The sequence below is a fragment of the Echeneis naucrates genome, chromosome 14 (genome assembly GCF_900963305.1).
Source record: "Echeneis naucrates chromosome 14, fEcheNa1.1, whole genome shotgun sequence".
In the NCBI taxonomy this organism is placed as follows: Eukaryota; Metazoa; Chordata; class Actinopteri; order Carangiformes; family Echeneidae; genus Echeneis; species Echeneis naucrates.
In genome coordinates, this window is record NC_042524.1 from 5,744,649 (window position 1) to 5,763,336 (window position 18,688).

An 18,688-nucleotide genomic window follows, 5' to 3' on the forward strand; every position below is an offset into this window, starting at 1 on the left:
TTAGTGTGAACTGTGTTTTCTATACAACAATGATGATAATAATCTGCCTTGCCCTGGGTTTGCTTTAGCCTGAAAAGAGGACACATTTGTTGAGATGTGTGTAAATCTCAACAATGCTATAACCAGGCACAGATTTTATTGGTTCACTCTCTTTCAATTAACTGATCAATCTTTCAAGAAGCAGTAGTGAAGAATATTTAGTGATGAATGCTGAATAATTCAGACAGAATATGCCAACAAACACACAGTTTCTTTTAACATCAAAGACTGAGATTCTCCTGTCAGAGCATTCAGTACACTTTCAACCCTCAGATGTTCAACTTTGAAGAGTTTGTTGATAAAAGCCTTGCTGAAAAAAAAAAAAGTCTGTATGTTATGAAATGGCATATAATTGGCATGTGAGATTAGATTGTTTCATGTGAAAACACTATGAAGCCCAATGATGCCAGTGTAATGTCATGTTGCTGATGTAAATACTTGCAGCATCATTAGTCACATATATATATATCTGTTAACTATAAACAGCAATGTTCTCAGTGAAAAGTGTGATGTGAAGGACAGTCAAAACACTCGACGCTATAATCACTTTAAGTTCCACAGATACAAGATTCAAAAGCAACATTTGACAAACACGTTTACTCACCTTACTCAAATTTGTCATTTGTGTTAGTCACTCAGCACTTGATGGAGTTCAGCTAGCTAAAACTAATACAATACCTCACCGTCATAAATGTTAACGTTATTTATTTTTGGAGTAGTTAGTGCTATTGGACTTTAATGAATTATACACAGAGGTGTTGATGCCACTTACACTGTCATCACTGATATACACACAAAGGACAAAATAACAACAACAACAACAACAATAGTAAATAGCTGTCACAAAATGCTCCCTCCCAAAAGACTGACTCAACATCACCCCCATTAGACATCATTGTAACGTATAAACTGATATCAGTGTTTGATTCCTAAATAAATAATACCGGGTTGTGAGTACTTTAACCTTTGGTCCTATTTGTATTTGTGACGCAGCATCTTAACTGTGGGAGGTTTTTTATTTAAAGACTCAACACCGATCTTTGTTAGTCAGGGTAACGAGTGTTTTATTTTGAAAAGGCGCGACGGAAGCACTTACGACTCCTTCCGGTACAAACCGGAAGAGGCTGAGCTCACGAGTAGCAGCTTTTCCCTAGGGAACTGTAATCATTTGAATCATTTCGCCTTCCTCCTCTGTTTTGGATTCAAACTCCTCAGCTACAGCGACGTGTCGTGTGACAAAGACGTGTTATTTCAGAAACATTAACTTCCGCTGACAGACCGCCGGAGCCGCCGGCTCCATGGCGCCTCTCCGGGTCCTGTGTGTTCACGGTTACCGTCAGAGCGGCAGCTCCTTCCGCGACAAGACCGGAGCTCTGCGGAAGCTGCTGAAGAAGCACGTGGAGCTCGTTTACCTGAGCGCCCCGCACGGCGTCACGCACGGCGTCACGCACGGCGCCCCGCAGGCCCGGGAAGGTGGGCCAACCCTCCGCATCGACCTCCGACCAGAGACATATCACATATGTTCAGTGCAGACTAATCCAAAAATACACGGACTAATAAACCGGTTTGTTGTGGCAAGAAAAAGCAATAACTTTTAAAATGAACTGCATTCAGGTGTGAATGTGTCCTAAAACTGTCCAAAAGATTGATGTTATACTAGTTTTGTCATAAATTAAGCCCGTTGCATTTGCCTTTACATGTTATAGTCAGTAAGGTAAAGAAAGCCATGAAATACCAAATCATGTTGGATATGTTTTAGTTTCTTATCCAGTTACTTCTCAGTTATTCAGTTTGCCATGCAGTCAGTAATAGGAACTTTTTTATCATGAGTGAAATTCCCTATGTTCTCTTTCATGGACAGATATTCGTGTTCTGAGAATGAGAATTTAAACTTTGGGTATTCATGGTATCTCTCTCTTAATACACTTTCTTCTTCTGTACTTGGGAATTTCCAGAGAAGGAGGACTGTTCAGGTCCTGCAGGTGATGAGGAACCGAGGGGTTGGTGGTTCTCTGACGTCCAGGCTCGCAGCTTCAGTGCTCAGCAGCAGTGTGAGGAAAGTGTGGGGCTTGAAGAAAGTGTGACGGTTGTGAGAGAAACTGTGAAGTTCCAAGGTCCATTTGACGGCATTCTGGGCTTTAGTCAAGGAGCAGCTTTTGTTGCCATGTTGTGCTCTTTGCAGGAGCAAAAACTGGAGCCAGAGTTCCACTTCCGCTTTGCCATCCTTGTTGCTGGTTTTCAGAGCGCGTGCAAGGAACACAGGAAGTTCTACAATACTTCCCTCCAGATCCCCTCCCTGCATGTGTTTGGACTGGAGGACCGGGTCATCCCTGACAGCATGAGCAGGGAGCTCCTTCCCTCTTTCCAAGACCCTCAGGTCCTGATCCATCCTGGGGGCCATTTTGTCCCTGCTGCATCCGCACACAGACAAACGTACCAGGACTTCCTCAACAGGTTCCAGTGAAAAGAGCTGCAGTCTCTCTTTCTTAAAAAGGAAGGCCAGGAATTATGTTTTTTTTTTTTTCTGTCTTGTAGCATCGTTGGACCCAAAGAACCCTTTGAGTTGCAACTCATGATGTTCAGATGCTTGTTTTGTTCTCTGGTCTGATTCATCCTAAACAATTGAATGGCTACTGTCCTTCTCGGGAAAAATGTCTTGTTAGAGACAATAAATAAGATGACAACTATTTATTTTATGAACTGTGGTCTCTGTTTCTTTTTTATGACCTGTGTAATATCCTTGCTGGCCTATTAAGTGAAATTTTATTGTGCATTTCATTGAAAAAGAGCTCACGGTGGCTTTTCTTTGTACAACATGTTTATGGAGAAGAAACCCACAGATGTAGTTAATAACGTGCATCATGGCATTCCATTAGCGCTGTTCCTCCACAACAAGATGTTTGTGGGTTCAATTCCCGGGCCTGGGGTCTTTCTCTGTGGAGTTTGCATGTTCTCCCCGTGCCTGCGTGGGTTTCCTCCCACCATCCAAAGACATCATTTTTGGGTTAATTGCAGACTCTAAATTGTCTGTAGGTCTGAGTCTGAGTGTGGGTGGTTGTTTGTCTCTGTGATGGACTGGCGACCTGCTCAGGGTGCACCGCGCCCAATGTGAGCTGGAATTGGCTCCAGCATCATTCAGCGACCCAGAAACAGAAAAGCGATAGATGATGAATGAATGAATGAATGGCGCTCCATTTGTGCTTTTCCTATGTTGAATGAAAATAGATCACTTCACTGCAATAAAGACCTCCGCGTGCTTCAAATAAGCAAACGTTTCCAGGCTTGATTGTAAACAGAAACATGAATAACAAGCTTTTCACACCTCCACACTCCTGGCCAGCAAAGGGAGTGTGACTGCAGGGTTGTTGATTTTGGAAAGTTATGAAACTTGTTGGATGCAGCTCCTTGTGTTCTGCCATCATGGAAGATTATTCAAACACTGCATGAAGATCGCACAGGCACTTTGTTTGAAGGTTAGGGAGGCCTTTAGCAGACAGCCAGATGGGAACTGTCTGGGCGTTTGTTGACTTCATCTGGGAAATAGACAATTATCAGGAAATATGATACATGACTCGTTACACGTAGATGTGTTTTCCATCTTTCCCTGCAATGATCTCAGTAGCAGAAGCTGAATTGAATTCTCCCTTTTGAATAAATAAGAACTGCTTGGTGCTGGGAACATCTCACCATGATTGTGGAAAAGTATGGCAAGAATTTTGTACCAGAGCCACTTTGAGAAAACTTGATTTAAAACATTCAAGTAATATTTTTTGCAACATAGTTTCAAAAATATGTCTTTGTGTAGAGCCACGCTCCAACACTGTTGGAGTCCTTTTAACACATGCTTATGTTGTCCGTGAGTCGTTTTCACCCACGTTAAAGGTACATTGCAGTGTGAGCACTGAAGAGTTACCTTTGTGTCTCAGTGATTGCTTCCGGGGTTTTAGTTTTCGGGACGTATGGAGGTGGATATTCTGACAGGTTTACGTACATGCACGGTTCAAGGACATGTTGTTCTTTTATGGCTGAAACATGTGCATGTCAGACTGCACTCATACGATTGTTTCCAGATGTGTGCTTTCTCTTCTCTCTACCTCGCTCTCTCTCTCTCTCTCTCTCTCTTTTTCGCTTTCATCTCCCATCGGCTTCAAACTCCTCTCAACATCTTCCTCCCATCCATGTCCTGTGTGTCATCATCTCTGGGCACAGCATACCTGATCACATGTCTGCCACATTTATGACATGAACAAAAAGAGATATCCAGACAAACAAAACTTTTTGTTCATGTCATAAATGTGGCAGACATGTGATCAGGTATGCACTTTTGATCCAAAAACTACAGACAACTGTGAGCAGTAAGTGGAACTCTGACACAGTAAAACAGCTTATATTTAATATCAACTTCCTCTCTTGTAAACACGCTCCCTTGCTCTCTTAACCAGTCTGTCGTACCTAATGAGCCTACGCTGCCGCTCACTCTCTCGCATAGACATCATGGCTACGTGGCCTCGTTTCTCCATCACAGGCCTCGTATTCGTTCTCTCCTGTGCTCCCCTGTGGCCCTTGTGTCCCTCCAAGACCTCACAGTACACACAGACTCTTACACATGGTTTTGATAACAAGTAGAGACGAATGGAGAGAGTGAGTGAGCAAGTGAGGGAGGCAAACAGTAAAAGAAAAACACAGAGGGTCACTCTTGCCAGTAAGTTTTACAACAGAGCCGTGACTCTCTGCTCAGGAATCTGTTCCCCCTGTTGCACAACAACCGGGAAATAATGGAATGAGAGACAAAGACAGATGAGGGTGGAGTTATCCTCGCTTCCTCCCTGGATGAACCCCCCCTACCCCCCCATCCCTATGCTTCTGCCTCTCTCTGGCTGTTGCGGTTGAGAAAGGGAGAGTAAGGGCACATTCAAAGTTTTCATGGCGATTGAAGGATCACTTTTTCCCTCTTCCCTCAGTGGAGTATGGGGGTTGGAGCTCGGAGCAGAGGGGTGTGTCAGCACACAGATGGGCTCTATTTTGATTATGGAGCATTTGTTGTTATGGGAAACGGAAGCAAGGGAGGGGCCACGTAGTGCATGTGTCTATATAAGACTTGGACTTAAACTCCAAAGAGCCTGGTCATCCCATGGCCCAGGCTGACCAACGCTGCCTTGTTCATCCAGCAACGTCTGCTCACAGCTCTCACTGGAATAATCTGTGCTTACCAGATGCTCAGCAGAGGACGTGACAATTTTTATTAACTGGTTTACAAATTTTGGATTTACACACATTCATTTTTTTGTCAGCAATGTTCTGATCCCAACAACGAGACAACCCTGAGGACAGAAGGACTGATATATAGTTTTGATTTTTAACATGTCCATAAAAATGTGGACGTCGAAATGATAATGATATAAATTAATTTAAGTCTGTAAGTCTATGCATGCCCGTGTGTGTGTGTGTGTGTGTGTCTGCACTTGCACTGTTGAATTGGAATGCTGCTGCTGTAGATGGATGTGATGTAACATCGCACTGGATGCTGTCCAGAGGTATGGCCTGTGTCCAGCGATGGGGAGTTTGGCATCCCTCTCTGCTTTCTGGGTACCTGCATCAATAGAAAAAGGAAGTAATCTCGTGACAGGAGAGCTGTTTAGACAGTGCGGCATATCTGAGGTGTGCGATGTGTGTTGACACATGAAAGAGGGAACAGGGGGAGTATATTTAGAGTTGTCAGTCAAATTACTATTTACAGAAGAGAGAGGCAAGGAGAGTCAATTGATGTCAGCCAACAACAGTAAATTACACAGTTGGGAAGTCGATGCACAGCATTAGTGTGATGTCAAGGCCCTAACAGCAGGCACTGGGTGTTCACATGCGTCCATGCGTGGGTGTGTATAAGCATTTTTTCCCTCCATATGGGTGTGATTTGGTCACTTGTTGTTCCCTGCCCATAGTCGTACACTCCTGGTTTTCTTCTATTTTGTGGTTTCCTTGTTTGCGTAGACAAAGTGTACTCTGGCTGAGGCCAAAATCTGTTTGGTTGTTCTCCAGTCAGCCCACGTAGCCTTGTCTCTATTTGTCCTTCTCCCCGACTGAGACATCTGACATTGTTTTCTATTTGGTCAGTGGGCCTGTCGGTGGGAAAACTCTGTTAACAAGCAGTCACAGATTTTATCATTTCATCTCCTGCAACATCCTGTCTGTGATTGACAGGTCAGTCTGTAGAATGTGGGTCTTTCCAGGTGAGGAAAGAGTGTTAATATCAGATGTAACTATGCTCAGAGGTCATGGTCATGTTGACTGTCAGCGGCAGAGGTACAGAGGTGAGCCGAGGACACAGCTGAAGCCCACTGAGGTTATGGCAGCAGCCACTTCACCAATGATGTCATCCGCAGTCGTTTGTCTGCTTGTGTGCTTTACTGGAGTGGTTTAGGGGCCATGACTGGGTCCTGGCGAGGAGAGCTGCGGTTTGGCTGTCCTTAAAGGTGTCTAACTGACACTACAGGGGTAGATATTAGTCATCGTGACGATGGAGGAGGACTGTGGTAGCGACTGCATAAGAAGGGGAGCGAGCGAGAGAGAGAGAGGCATGTCTTGACTTGTTGGGAAATTTTGTTTCACTGCAGACAATTATTAAGAGGTTTGCATGGTGGCAAAGGGGCATTTCAATAAACCCATCAAGAGCCTTTGCTGTGCAGTGAAGGAATCTAAACGTATAAGCAAAACTAACTAACAATAACAATAAAATGCCGATAATAAATCATAAAACGTTGTCGGGTATTCAGTTACACCAGGCCTTGCCGGTCTTGCAGTGTAACCTAATGGTGTCCTAAAACTGGTACTAATATTTATTTTAAAGGTCTATATGTGTCATCTTTCAGAATTATTTATCAGTGGAACGTTCATTTAAGTGTGTTGAGCTGCAGTGTGTGTTTTTGTTACCATTATGGTAAATTTTTTAATGAAGCGTAATGAAGCGAATGGAATTTATGAGGTTCTGGTTAATGTAGATGTACGGTTTGAATTTAGGCTATAGGTCAGGAGAGGGAGTGAGGTCAGTGCAATGTCCCTAACAGAGATAGCTGCACAAACCTCTGCGTGTGTGTGTGTGTGTGTGTGTTTATAAGATAACTTCTCGGCCCTGAACAGTAAGAGTTTATGTGCTGTTGTTTAACTGTCAGCACATGAGCTTTTGCCGTGCAGGGAGGCAGATGACAAACAGCTCTTTTCTTTTCTTTAAACATCCAATACACAGCAGACAGGTGTCGCCAGTGTTAAATGGCTATGGAAAAAGAAAATGAGTGATGATTCAGTATACAGCGAAGAAAAGTTTTCTGCCCATAAACATCTTTAAATCGTCAGTGGTTTTAGAGAAGTAGCGACAAACTCCTGACTCTAATGACTATACCTCCCTGAAAGGGTGTATATATTTATATTAGAGCAGTGGTTCTCAAATGGGGATACGTACGTGTACTCCTGGAAGTATGCAAGATTTAATGTTTTCTTTTTTGTTTTTTGTTTTTTAATAGCAATCAATTCCAAAGTTCTTAAAATGCTTTAGGGGTTTTTATCTGAAAAAGGGTTGAGAACCACTGTATTCCAGGTTCAAAGCTTTTGTAGTCTGCAGAATAATGTGGTTACATCCCTTTGTGTTCAGAGTAAACTAATTTCACCATGATGCGGCCATGCTCTGTATTGACTTTTTGTTTTGGCACTATACAAATGCTGTGAATGGTTCATTTCTGTGCAATCTGTATTTTTCTGATTCAACATTTTTTTTCCATTTAAAAAAAACATCAACTGTCTAGAATATCTGGGAGTTTGGACATTGGCTGCACAGACTGTGAACTTTTAATCTGCCGTCTACCTTTTTTTCATACTGCAATCTGGTTTTTGTGTATTTTGTTTTAGCTAACTTTCTTATCACCATTACACATCAGGTGAGAACTGTGAAAATGCAACAGGTGGAACACTGACAGGCATATATTTGGGCGTGCAACAGCAAAAAGTTTGGTCAGTTTTATTTTTTATTAGATTTTAAGAAATCAGGCGTTTTGCTTCAAAATAAGTAAACAACAGAGACAAATTCTGACCTGCAGAGGGCAGAGTGACTCTAGATACGAGTAATGCTTGAAAAAGTGTTGATCAGAAACCAATCTATTCTTAATGCTTCGGGTTTTCCAAAAATCCAGCATGTATGCATCTGCGTGTGTCTGCATGTGAGTGTGCATACATGTGGGTTAGACCACCTGTGCAGGATCCATTGTGTGGCTTAAGTCTGCCTGCAGGTTTCAGCGCTGCTCACTGGGATTCCCTGGCTGTGCTGCTTTGAAGTGAGGAGCTCTTGCCTGATAAACACTGAGTGGAACAGGTGTTGGTGCTGGCTGACTCATCCGTTCAGCATGTGCTCTCTGCATTTATTAGCGTACTCAAGGATCAGCCCTCAAAGATGCACATTTTACTTAATAAAAGTAAAAAGCAACCTGTGTCCATATGTGTCATTGCATACATTGTTTGGCTTTCCGTGGTGAATCACATTGTAATATTTGTAACATTTAAACGTATAGCTATCTGCAGACATGAAAAAAGTTAACCTGACCACGGGCCTGAGTGAATAACATGTAACTTTATTTGCAACTTTCACATCACATCAACAGTTTTTCTATCTTTTTACTTTCCCGATGATAACTGCCCCTAACGACCATGGCTGTAGACTGTTACCATGGTGCTGCTGCTAAAGTAACAATCTAAAGCCACGGTTGCCATGGAGACAGCAGGATGGAGGAGGAGCTGGAGTTGGCATGGCAACTGGGAACTGGAGACCGCGTGGTCTCATTGGTTTGAGCGTGGATATTACGCACTTAGATAGTGTAGGACTCCCCCAATGCAAGCCCACACAGGTTTGTTCACTGAGAGGGAGAAAAGAGACACAGAGAAACATTTTCAGTGAACCTCAACCAAGTCAACCATCTTCCAGGGTGTGATTTTTCTCCTTTAAGTTGACATCGCACCAACATAGCCTCTGCATGCCCATGTTCTCTTCAGTGTGGCGTTTGGCGCATTGCCAGGCTTCAGTAGCCATGACTGTAGACTGTTACTGTACTGTGACGCTGTATAAGCAGTAAGCAGTCTAAAGCCAAGGTGCTGATGCTCTGGCCGGTTTAGGAGGATTAGGAAGAGACGGAAAGAAGCGTACTCCCATTGTGGAACCCTGCATCAGTAAAAAGATAAAAAGATATAGGTATAACTTAAAACCTGACACAGTAATCAGACAGATGTTGCATATAGATGAACATCACTACAGTCTTTGCTGACCAGAGGCATCCCAGTGACCTAAATAGCTGTTCCTGGAATCCACACAGTAGATAAGATGATGAAAACTACTACAACCATTTTAACCATTATTGCAGAATTACTGTTTAGTAAGAGTTTTAGGTGTAGCTGCAGCACCGTCTCTGCATTATTATTTCTAACCATGTATTATTAATTAAAAATATGAATTGCTGGTTAAAACACAAGATGAATACTGTTCAGAACGCGCTTTTATTGCCATGTTGTGGTAATTTAACGTTATTGTTACACAGTACCATCTCCTGTAATGTGGGAACAGTTGGGAAAATGTCTTTATATTTCTTTTCTACATATGTTGTCATTTTTTCAGATGATAAAATTTATGATAATCATTAAACAAATGATAGGCCACCTATGAAGTCCAGAAATGTTTTAATATCTTTTCAAAAATATCTATTTTTCATATAAGTTAAGCCGCCAAGCCAAACCGTCCAAACAATCACTGATCAACCAGTCAGTCAAGTAATAAGATGTATTTTGTTTGTACAAATATTTTGTCATTTCTTTAATCAAAGAGCTTGAAACATTTTATAAATATTTATTCAGAACTGTTAGCAGGATTGGCATTAGGCATCACCCACCCACTATTTTTCCCTGCCTCTGTTAGTTAGTGTTTATATGTATGCAAGTGTGTGTGTGTGTGTGTGTGTGTGACATTGACTGAGAGAAAGTGAGACAAGAGAAAGAGACATCCAGTAAAACTTTTTTGACTGACTATCCCAGAGTTTAAACTAGGTCTTTTGATCAGGTTGGAAACGTCTTACTAATTTATTACAACTTGAAATATGTTGAACCCCTAAAAACGAAGTTTGTCTTCCCCTTTGTCATCCTAAAAGCCTCAAAAAGCTTCTTCAAACTTTAGTACTCAGGGGTTCAATGACCAACTAATGGGGCCACCCTGTCAATCATGGGGCAGTAGTTATCCACAACAGTCAAACTGTGTAAGAGACAACGCAATAGGAAGCAATCGTCACCTTTTGAATGATTTTTTCCTAAAAGCTTATCAATTTAATCGGTTCACAGTTGTTGTCACAATTGTTTTACGAAAAGCAGGTGTCTTGTTTTAGATTGATGTGTTTCCTTTTATAAGAACAGAGAGAATAGAATTTTCTGCAACAGGTGTCCTTTCACCGCTGTTTCAGCACTACGCCGCCGGGACAGCTCCGCGCTGTCCGCGGTGCTGAAATGGGCGACGGGGCTCGTTTCTAACGGACCGGATCTCTTTCTGAAGAAGCTCCTCGTGATGTCAGCCGGCTCGTCACGTCTGTCTCTGCAGCAGAAGTGGACCAAAGTGCGGGTCAGGTGGCGAGTGCCGTCACGAATCTCTGCGCGCGAGAAGTCACAAGCCCGAGGGTAAGGGTACGTGACGTCACGTGGCGAGCAAACCAATCATCTCTCTCCCGAGCCTGCCGCCTGGCTTATCAGAGCGCGTGGGCAGCGGCTCAGTTTCCGTGGCACCGGGGAGAAACCGCCTCGACCGTGTGTGGGTTGATCGGACGAGTATATGCGGATCCTCCAGTGAAACACACGCAGAATCACAAAAAGTGAGTGGTGGACCTGAATTTGGACTCTCACTCCGGATTTGTACTCAACACAAAACCCCCGAAACAGGAAGACACGTCAGAGTCTCCGGGCTTATTGATATTCTCCATATTAACATGGTCGTTCAAAAAGTGATAAATATAGTATGACAGAATTTGGTTTAATGTGGTCTGCTTTTATTTCTACATGCTCAGTAATGATCAGAAATGATCGGGACCTTCTCCGTGGCTCCATCACTAACATTGTCTGGTCAAAGTGTGCGACAGCCGCCACAACAACGAGTTGTGAATGAACAAGGGGTTTCATTGACTCGCTCTACCCACTCCTCCCTCGTGTTGTACGTGCACGCGCCTCCGAAAGTGCGCGCATTCACACCCACGCACGCCGGCGGATCACACTGCAGTGAGCGCGCCTGTGCACGTGTGCGTGCTTGTGATGCCTTTAAAAGGGTTATAGTAGGTGACTGCGTATCATCTGCAAAGTGCGCAAGAATGACGCAGGGCTGACTTCACTGCCTGTAGACGTCACAGAAAGAGTCAAAGGAAAACGCCGGCCACCGGAAGTGCATAAGGGGCGGGGGGGGGGGGGGGGTACCGTCACACCGGAAGAAAGTAATGACTATAATGTCATCACTATCACCGGAAACCTCCTGGTTGCGCACGCTCCCGAGAATGGACAGGGGCTGATGAGGAGCAGCCCCCACCCTGCCGCTTTCACACAAACACACACCTCCCCACGTCCCACCGCGCCAAACACACACTCGCTCAGTGTGTGTGTGTGTGTGTGTGTGTGCGCGCGCACGTGTCCGCTGTGGTACGGTGGCGTTTTGGACATTTTAGAGGTGGACAACACCGGAGTGTCCCCGGAGACGCGCCTGTGAAAATGTAGATCAGGTGCAACCGGTGCGGCCGGTGAGCCTCAGTTTGGACCGTCTGAGTGAATCCAGAACCGACACAAAGATCCAAACTATCGGCCGGTTACAGGCAGCTTGTTATCCGCAGTATGTATTTTTCGGAAAACATCACATTTTCTTTTCTTTTTTATTTTCTTTTTTTTTTCTTTGGTTGCGGGTTGAATCTCTCCCACACGGGAGAGAAAATGAGTCACACTGCAGCAACTTCCAGCCAGAGAGTGAAGATGAGTACAGTGTCGATCCAAAGGGAGGTGGACCGTCCAGCTCTACCTCTCCCTGGTTTCACTTAACACACAGCAGAGGGCTTTTTTTTTTACCCTCAGAAAGAATAATATGAGTTTGGTCTGTGTAAATGGGAATCGAACTTACCTAAGTCAAAGTTCCCACTGTAGCCACGGCTGCGGCTCCTTTGCTGTAGAAATATGTCTGTCCTGTCTTCAGCTCAAATCTGTGCCACGCTGTCTTCTCTCCCAGACGCTGCCGTCCCTCTTCTCCAAAGTCGCTCCCCATACAGACCGGGCTCTCCCATCAACCGTAGGCTTTTTATAGAGATCCCGTAGTAACTAGTAGAGGGAACGGGGGAGGGAGGAAGGGGGAGAGAGGGAGGAAGGAGGAGAGGGAGAGCTCATTCAAAGATTCACCTACACATGTACGTGCGTAGCCCACGTCACTGAAGGGAGTGCAGCTATTTATAAAGGGGAGGAAAAGTATAGCCTGAATCACTGTGCAGGTCTTCATGGAGGAAGATGAAAATAGCATGTTTGTTGTGTACGTGCCCTTTACAACGAAATAATGTCAAATATTACGAACATTGTTGTAATCTAAAGACGTTTCTGCATCTGAAGAGATATTATACATTTCATGAACTTCGTTAACTGTTTTTTGTTTTGTTTTTTTCCACCAAGTTGCTTCTGTGAGATAATTCGTTAATATTATGCTCAGTTGGTGGAAGTGGAAGCTTCAAGGCATCAACAAATGTTTCATGTCCAAAGTTGATCAGATCTTTCTAAAACAATCTTACAGCTTCACTCCTCTTTTGCTGCAACATTGATTGTTTCGACAAATTGCTGCGAGCTAACATTTAAAGCTGACCCTTAAACAGTTTAGAGAGATGGCGATGGGAAAATCGTGACGTTTAGATTAGGCGGTGAATCACTGCAGCTGTTTGCTCAGAGTGGCCGAAAAAAAAAATGTTTGGTGCAGCACACTGACTGATTTAAATCCTAATACTGTTATAACACCGACGTGATTTCAGAAATGATCCCGGCCCAGATTCAACAGGTCCGTGGAGGGACCTGACAAGAGTCGTGCGTAAAATCCACCTTCTCGCTGTTGGAACTCGCACGTTCAGCGAGTTTTGGGGAAGACCCTCGTGCGTAAAGGAGTGTGTCAGACAGACGTGGGCGTGTGAGGTGAGAGACTCTTGTAAATTCCGACGCACTTTGGACACATGCCGAGCTTCCCTCTCCGGTGCAGAAAGGCACCGAGTGACGCCACACAGCAGGGGAAGTTCAGACAACTTGAACGCTCCTGCGCCTCATCGGAGCTTCGCAGGCCTCCCATATTATAGTGATGACTGAATAAATTATTACCGATTTCCATCCTAACCCTCAAAAGAAATTTCTCTTAAATTATAATTAAAGAAACGTCCAAATCAAAGTAATGTCATTTTAGAGGTAGCCACCACAATCAGGAGGGAAACCTCCTGTCATGCCTTTCCTTTGATGCTTTATGATTTAAAGATGAGGACACCGGCCTACAGCAGCAAATACTGAAGAAAACCTGGTACATTTTGCCAGTGCACATTCAATGTCTTTTCTAATTTAGATTTAAATAATGGAAGTTTAATTTAGGTTTTTGTTTCATAAGAGTCCCAATTGTGAGTTGTAAATATGTGTATACATAAAATGGATTGTGGAGTTGGATTTGGAAAGTGGATTCGAATGAGCTTTTCATTGAACAGAGGGAAAACAACCTGTGGAGATAATGTACTGCTTGAGTTTGATCACCACCATCGTTTCCTCCTGTCTGTTCCTCAAGGTTATTAAGGTTATTAAGGGTCAAATTCTTTGCCCTCAAATTTAACAGCCAAAATGTTAAATTCTCAAGGCTCATTTGATTTGGTTATGTCCTGCTTTATATGTATTTTTCTTCACTGAACTGAATCACACAAGTGTATCTTAAGAAAGAAATCTCAAGGAATCATGGCCATCTGTGACAGTTCGAGCCACTGAAGGTGTTAATCTGTTTCATATCTGAGATTATGGGTGGTTTAAACATTTCAAAATCTTGAAAAGTGGTGTGAATAGTTACACAAGGTAATCACAAGGTCATGGTCAACAGATATAGGTTTTAAATCCTTTTGTGGACACTAGTGAAATTATTGGCTTTCGCCCAGAATGATCATGTATATACCATAGTTTGATTTGACAATCAATTTGTTTCTGACTGAGGTCAATGGTTCTTTGTTCATATTGATGCTTCAAGGATGTTGCAATATGAATACTTGAATTGACCATAGTTCATTCCCTCAGGATTTTAAAATCTACATTCATACCCCCTTCTAGAGGCAGCCCTCTGGCATGTATGTTTATCACTTAACAAAAGAAGAAACATCCTTGCAGCATGCGAAGAAATAGCAACAACACACCCACAGTCCAGCATTAAATTTTCATCTAATCTGTCATTACATTTTGGTCAGGACTTGTGCACTGTTTTTCTTCCTCTTTTAGAATCAACCTGCCTCTGAAATTATTGCAGAGGAGGAGAAATGTTAGCCTCCCCGTGCGGGGCCTCAAAACTGTAGCATCTCCACTGACTGCAATCAAACAGCAATAATAAATATGCTGACGTGTTGTGGAGGGTGAGCATTTGGTGAGCAGCAGGTTTGTGTGCACAGGCATACACAATCCAATTTCCTCATAGTACACCCCACATGAATATGCAAACAGTGGTGGTGGTGGGGGGGGGTGAATGATTAAAAAAGTGTGAATGAAATAGTTCCTCACTCACTCCCTCTCTAATCTTACTACTAGTCCCACGGTATCACAAACAAACACATGCAAACACGTACACACATACAGTAATAATTTAGTTTTTTTGTTCTTTTTTTTATCTGTACAACAAGTGCAGTTTTATCAAAACTTGTGATGAGGTTCTGGGTGATTTGTTTGGTTTGTTAATCGGTTCACTGGCAGCTCACTCTCAACTCATATTCAGCATTCAGATTTGATTATATCATGATGCTTGATGGTGAATCAAGATGCAGATTATTTTCTGTTCAAATCTTTCATCTGTCTGTCACGGCCAGTTGTTGACTGTCTTCCTATCTCCTCATCTGTATTCCAAACAGAGAATTCAGTCAGATAAGAGAGAAGGAAAAAAATATCATCCCTCCCATACACTCTTTTCTCCTCACAACCGCCTACCTTGCCTACCCACCTCCCCTTCTCCCATTCTGACTCATACTGAAATCCCAGTGAGGGCCCCCCACCCCTCCGCTCTCATTTGTGTTTTCTCTCCCTTTGATTGCCAAGCTGGCTCGAACGCAGTGAGCAGGGCAAGAGAGAATGAGCAAATGAAAACGATGAAGAGCGAGAGAGGAGCAGAGGGATGGAGAGAGGGAGGGAGGGAGAGGAGGAGGAGGAAGACTGTGCTACCAAACGTGCCTGTAATGAGGATGCTGTCAAAGCAGTGTGGGGAGGAGAAGAATGTGTGTGTGTGTGTGTGTGTGTGGTGGTGGTGTGGGAGGGGTATTGTGTCAGATTGAGATGGAGGTTAGGAGTGGGTGTTTATTAGTGAAACCCCTCTCGCCCCCACATCGTTCCCTCCACTGTCTCTGTGCTCTACTTGCCTACAAGATGTGTGAGATTGTAAACCTACACTCACACACAGCAGCGACTCCACATCCACCCACTCACTCTCGCTCACACACACACACACACAATACCAAGCAGTGACAGATACTGACTCCATATCCAGCCAGAAACTTCGAATTTATCTGTCTGTGTTGCTAAAGTGTGGCAGAGAGAGAAGCAAGCATGTATGTGATGGCACATGTACTTCCAGGGTGACATATGTTCCTCAGCCACCAGAGCTAATTAAGTAGCTCCGGCAAAACTGACACCTGAGATGGTATGACTAGATTATATCCATGATTTCATTACATTGGCTGAGCATCTGTGGCAAAAGATGTCGGGATGCTCTGTCCTTTTGCAAAGTCATATGCTATCTCTTCTCATCTGCTGTAACTCTAGCAGTAGCTCACACAAAACTTCACAGAATTATACCAAAGTTATATGCTGAATGTGATTAACATGCAATGATAGCTGTGTGTGTGTGTGTGTGTGTGTGTGTGTGTGTGTGTGTGTGTGTGTGTTTGTACGTACTAGTGTAAGAACTAATTTCCGCATGTTTTCATGTGTTTGAAGGTGATGACAGTGTGAGTGTATCTGTTTCCATGAGTTCACTATGAGGATCATTAAGAGTGTTGGTACAGATTACAGGGAATATATATATTATATATATAAAACAGCGCACGTGTCACATATCTAAAATCCACAGCATGTGCTCATATCATGTATGCATGTACATACAGTGACTAGGAGAAATGAAGCAGGAGTTACCGTGTGCCATAGATGTATGTTGTCCATTTACTGCGTTTCAGTATCAAGCCTGCTTTCCAAGGAGTCACAGAACAAACAATTAAAACAACAAAAGTATCACTTAACTGGATGCAGATCGTGAAACTATCGGACTGCAGGCTACTCTTGGCTGAAGCAAAACATTGTATTAAAGCACATAACTTGTGAAGAGCCCAACAAAATGTTAGATTTGATTTTGAAGAAAAGTACAGCATGTGGACTTCTGTCTTGAAATACACCGCCATTAAAAGAAAAGACTGTGTATATAGTATGACGGTATATGAAGGGGTTAAAAAGTGTTGGTGGACAGTAAGACAGGAGTGAGGTCATTAAATGCTGTCAGTGCTTATTTACCACAATCTGTGTTGAACTTTATTTAAAATTCTTTATTTTCTGATCGACTCATCTGCTTTGACACATGACTCCATGTGCTCGCGCTCATATTGTCTTTCTTGTTCATTGCTCCTTTGTCACCCCCTCCGTCTCTTTTTGTGAATTATGCATTAAAAAAGCTGTTGGACTAGATATATTCCAAACATCTACAGCCAGCAAATATGCGTCACACCAGCCTCTGGCTCATGTTGTCTGTCTGCCTGTCTCTCTCGCTACACTAGGTGAGGATCCCATTTTAGCCGACTTACTTTCTTCTCCCTGTCGTTTTCATTTTCCTTTATTTGTTACCCAGTTATTTTTCAGTCCTGCAGTATTTTCATTCCGCTCCATCCTCAACAACAATGTCCCACTCCTGTCTCCACCACTCTCTGCTGACTGTATTCCCCCATCTGTCCTTCTCCTCCTCCACTCCAGTCATCTCTAAAAGTCATCTCCTCCCACCTCCCAGTGTCCCAGTGTGGAGACAAAGAGAGATAGACAGAGAGGAGAGAGAGAGGGAGAGAAAATGAGATAGGGGCAGGAGAGATCGAGGTATGATTGGGTTGGAGAAACCCCCTGGTGTCAGAAATTCACCTGCAAAAACTCTTTGCTTCCCCCTGCTTTTTTCATCTGTATGCACAGTCTCTCCTCCTCCTGCATCATGCCTCCTGTCTTCTCTTCCTTGCCTCCTTTTTCTCTTTGTCTCCCTCCTTCTCTCCCTCACTACCTCTTTGCCTCCCCCTCTCTGTCCTTCTGTGTCACTTATCATCCTGCATTGCACCTGCACTGTGGTGCAGCACCGACAATCAGAACTCTGCACACACACGCAAAGAGGCACACAAGTAACTTACAGACTCACACACACACACACACGGGGAGACACACGCCCACCACTTCCGGCTGCCCCCTCCCTCTCTCACACCTCTCCACTGCAGACACGAAACATTCTACAACCCCTGGTGTGCCAGCGCTTCATCCAGAGACACTGCTAGCACTACATCAAAACCGTATTCTGCGTTCACGCACATTTAGTTCATGTGAATGTAATTTATTTCACGTAATATTCTAAAGCAAGGTAATGATAATGATGAGAATGAGATGATAACAATGACAATGATGGTGACAATATCTGTGTCATTGAAACAATCATCAATAGTGTGTCATCTGAATTTAACATCTTGTTTGTGTATCGCCTTTCTTTCAAGTGTCTTACACAGTAGGAGAGAACAATTATCAAGTACGGTGGTAGTAAGACAATTAAAAACAAAGCGTAATAAACGAATACACACATGGTCTGTTTTTCAAAATAATCAGTATCTATTTGCCAATTTCTTTGTCTTGCATGACATAGCATGCTTTTAATATATTGATTTTGCTTGCCTGCTTTATATTGTGTCAGTAGTTAGACAAAAGTAATCAGTGTACACATACATATGTGTTGACATTCCCGATTACTATGCCAGAGCAGTGAGCCAAGCACCTTGGATCCATAATTTAGTGACGTGATGCAGGAATTTGAGTGTAAAAAGAGGAGCTTTGGCTCTATATGAACACTTGTGTGTGTGGAGATCTGTCACAAGGACAGGAGACTCTGGCCCTTTAATTTGGTGTTGCTAGGGAAATAAAGCTGTTTACTCTAGTATCAGCCACATAGATAATAGTTCCATGACTGCCCCCCCCCCCCACCCCCCATCCCATATGCACATGCACATGCACATGAGAACACACAGTCTTCCTGTGTATGTTTACGTAATTTGTTCTGCTGACCCAGAATTCCCCTCCACACCTCCTCATACAACTTGTCAGGTCAGTTCATATCAAAGTCATGAGTGGAAGTCAGGGG

The 18,688-nt window shown here is 43.4% G+C and overlaps 1 protein-coding gene across 1 annotated transcript; it reads left to right on the plus strand.

Annotated features, from left to right (window-relative positions):
• The first annotated feature begins 1,159 nt into the window (after positions 1-1,159).
• Positions 1,160-2,735, plus strand: ovca2 (OVCA2 serine hydrolase domain containing). The gene is made up of 2 exons (XM_029519757.1): positions 1,160-1,512; positions 1,995-2,735. Exons 1-2 carry the CDS (start codon positions 1,338-1,340, stop codon positions 2,501-2,503), a joined length of 684 nt encoding a protein of 227 aa, XP_029375617.1. The 5' UTR covers positions 1,160-1,337; the 3' UTR covers positions 2,504-2,735.
• The last annotated feature ends 15,953 nt before the right edge of the window (positions 2,736-18,688 follow it).

Coding starts and splice junctions, on each gene's coding strand:
- ovca2 (XM_029519757.1), top strand. CDS start 1,338: ATGGCGCCTCTCCGGGTCCTGTGTGTTCACGGTTACCGTCAGAGCGGC. Junction 1,513..1,994: donor CGCCCCGCAGGCCCGGGAAG/GTGGGCCAACCC, acceptor GGGAATTTCCAG/AGAAGGAGGACTGTTCAGGT.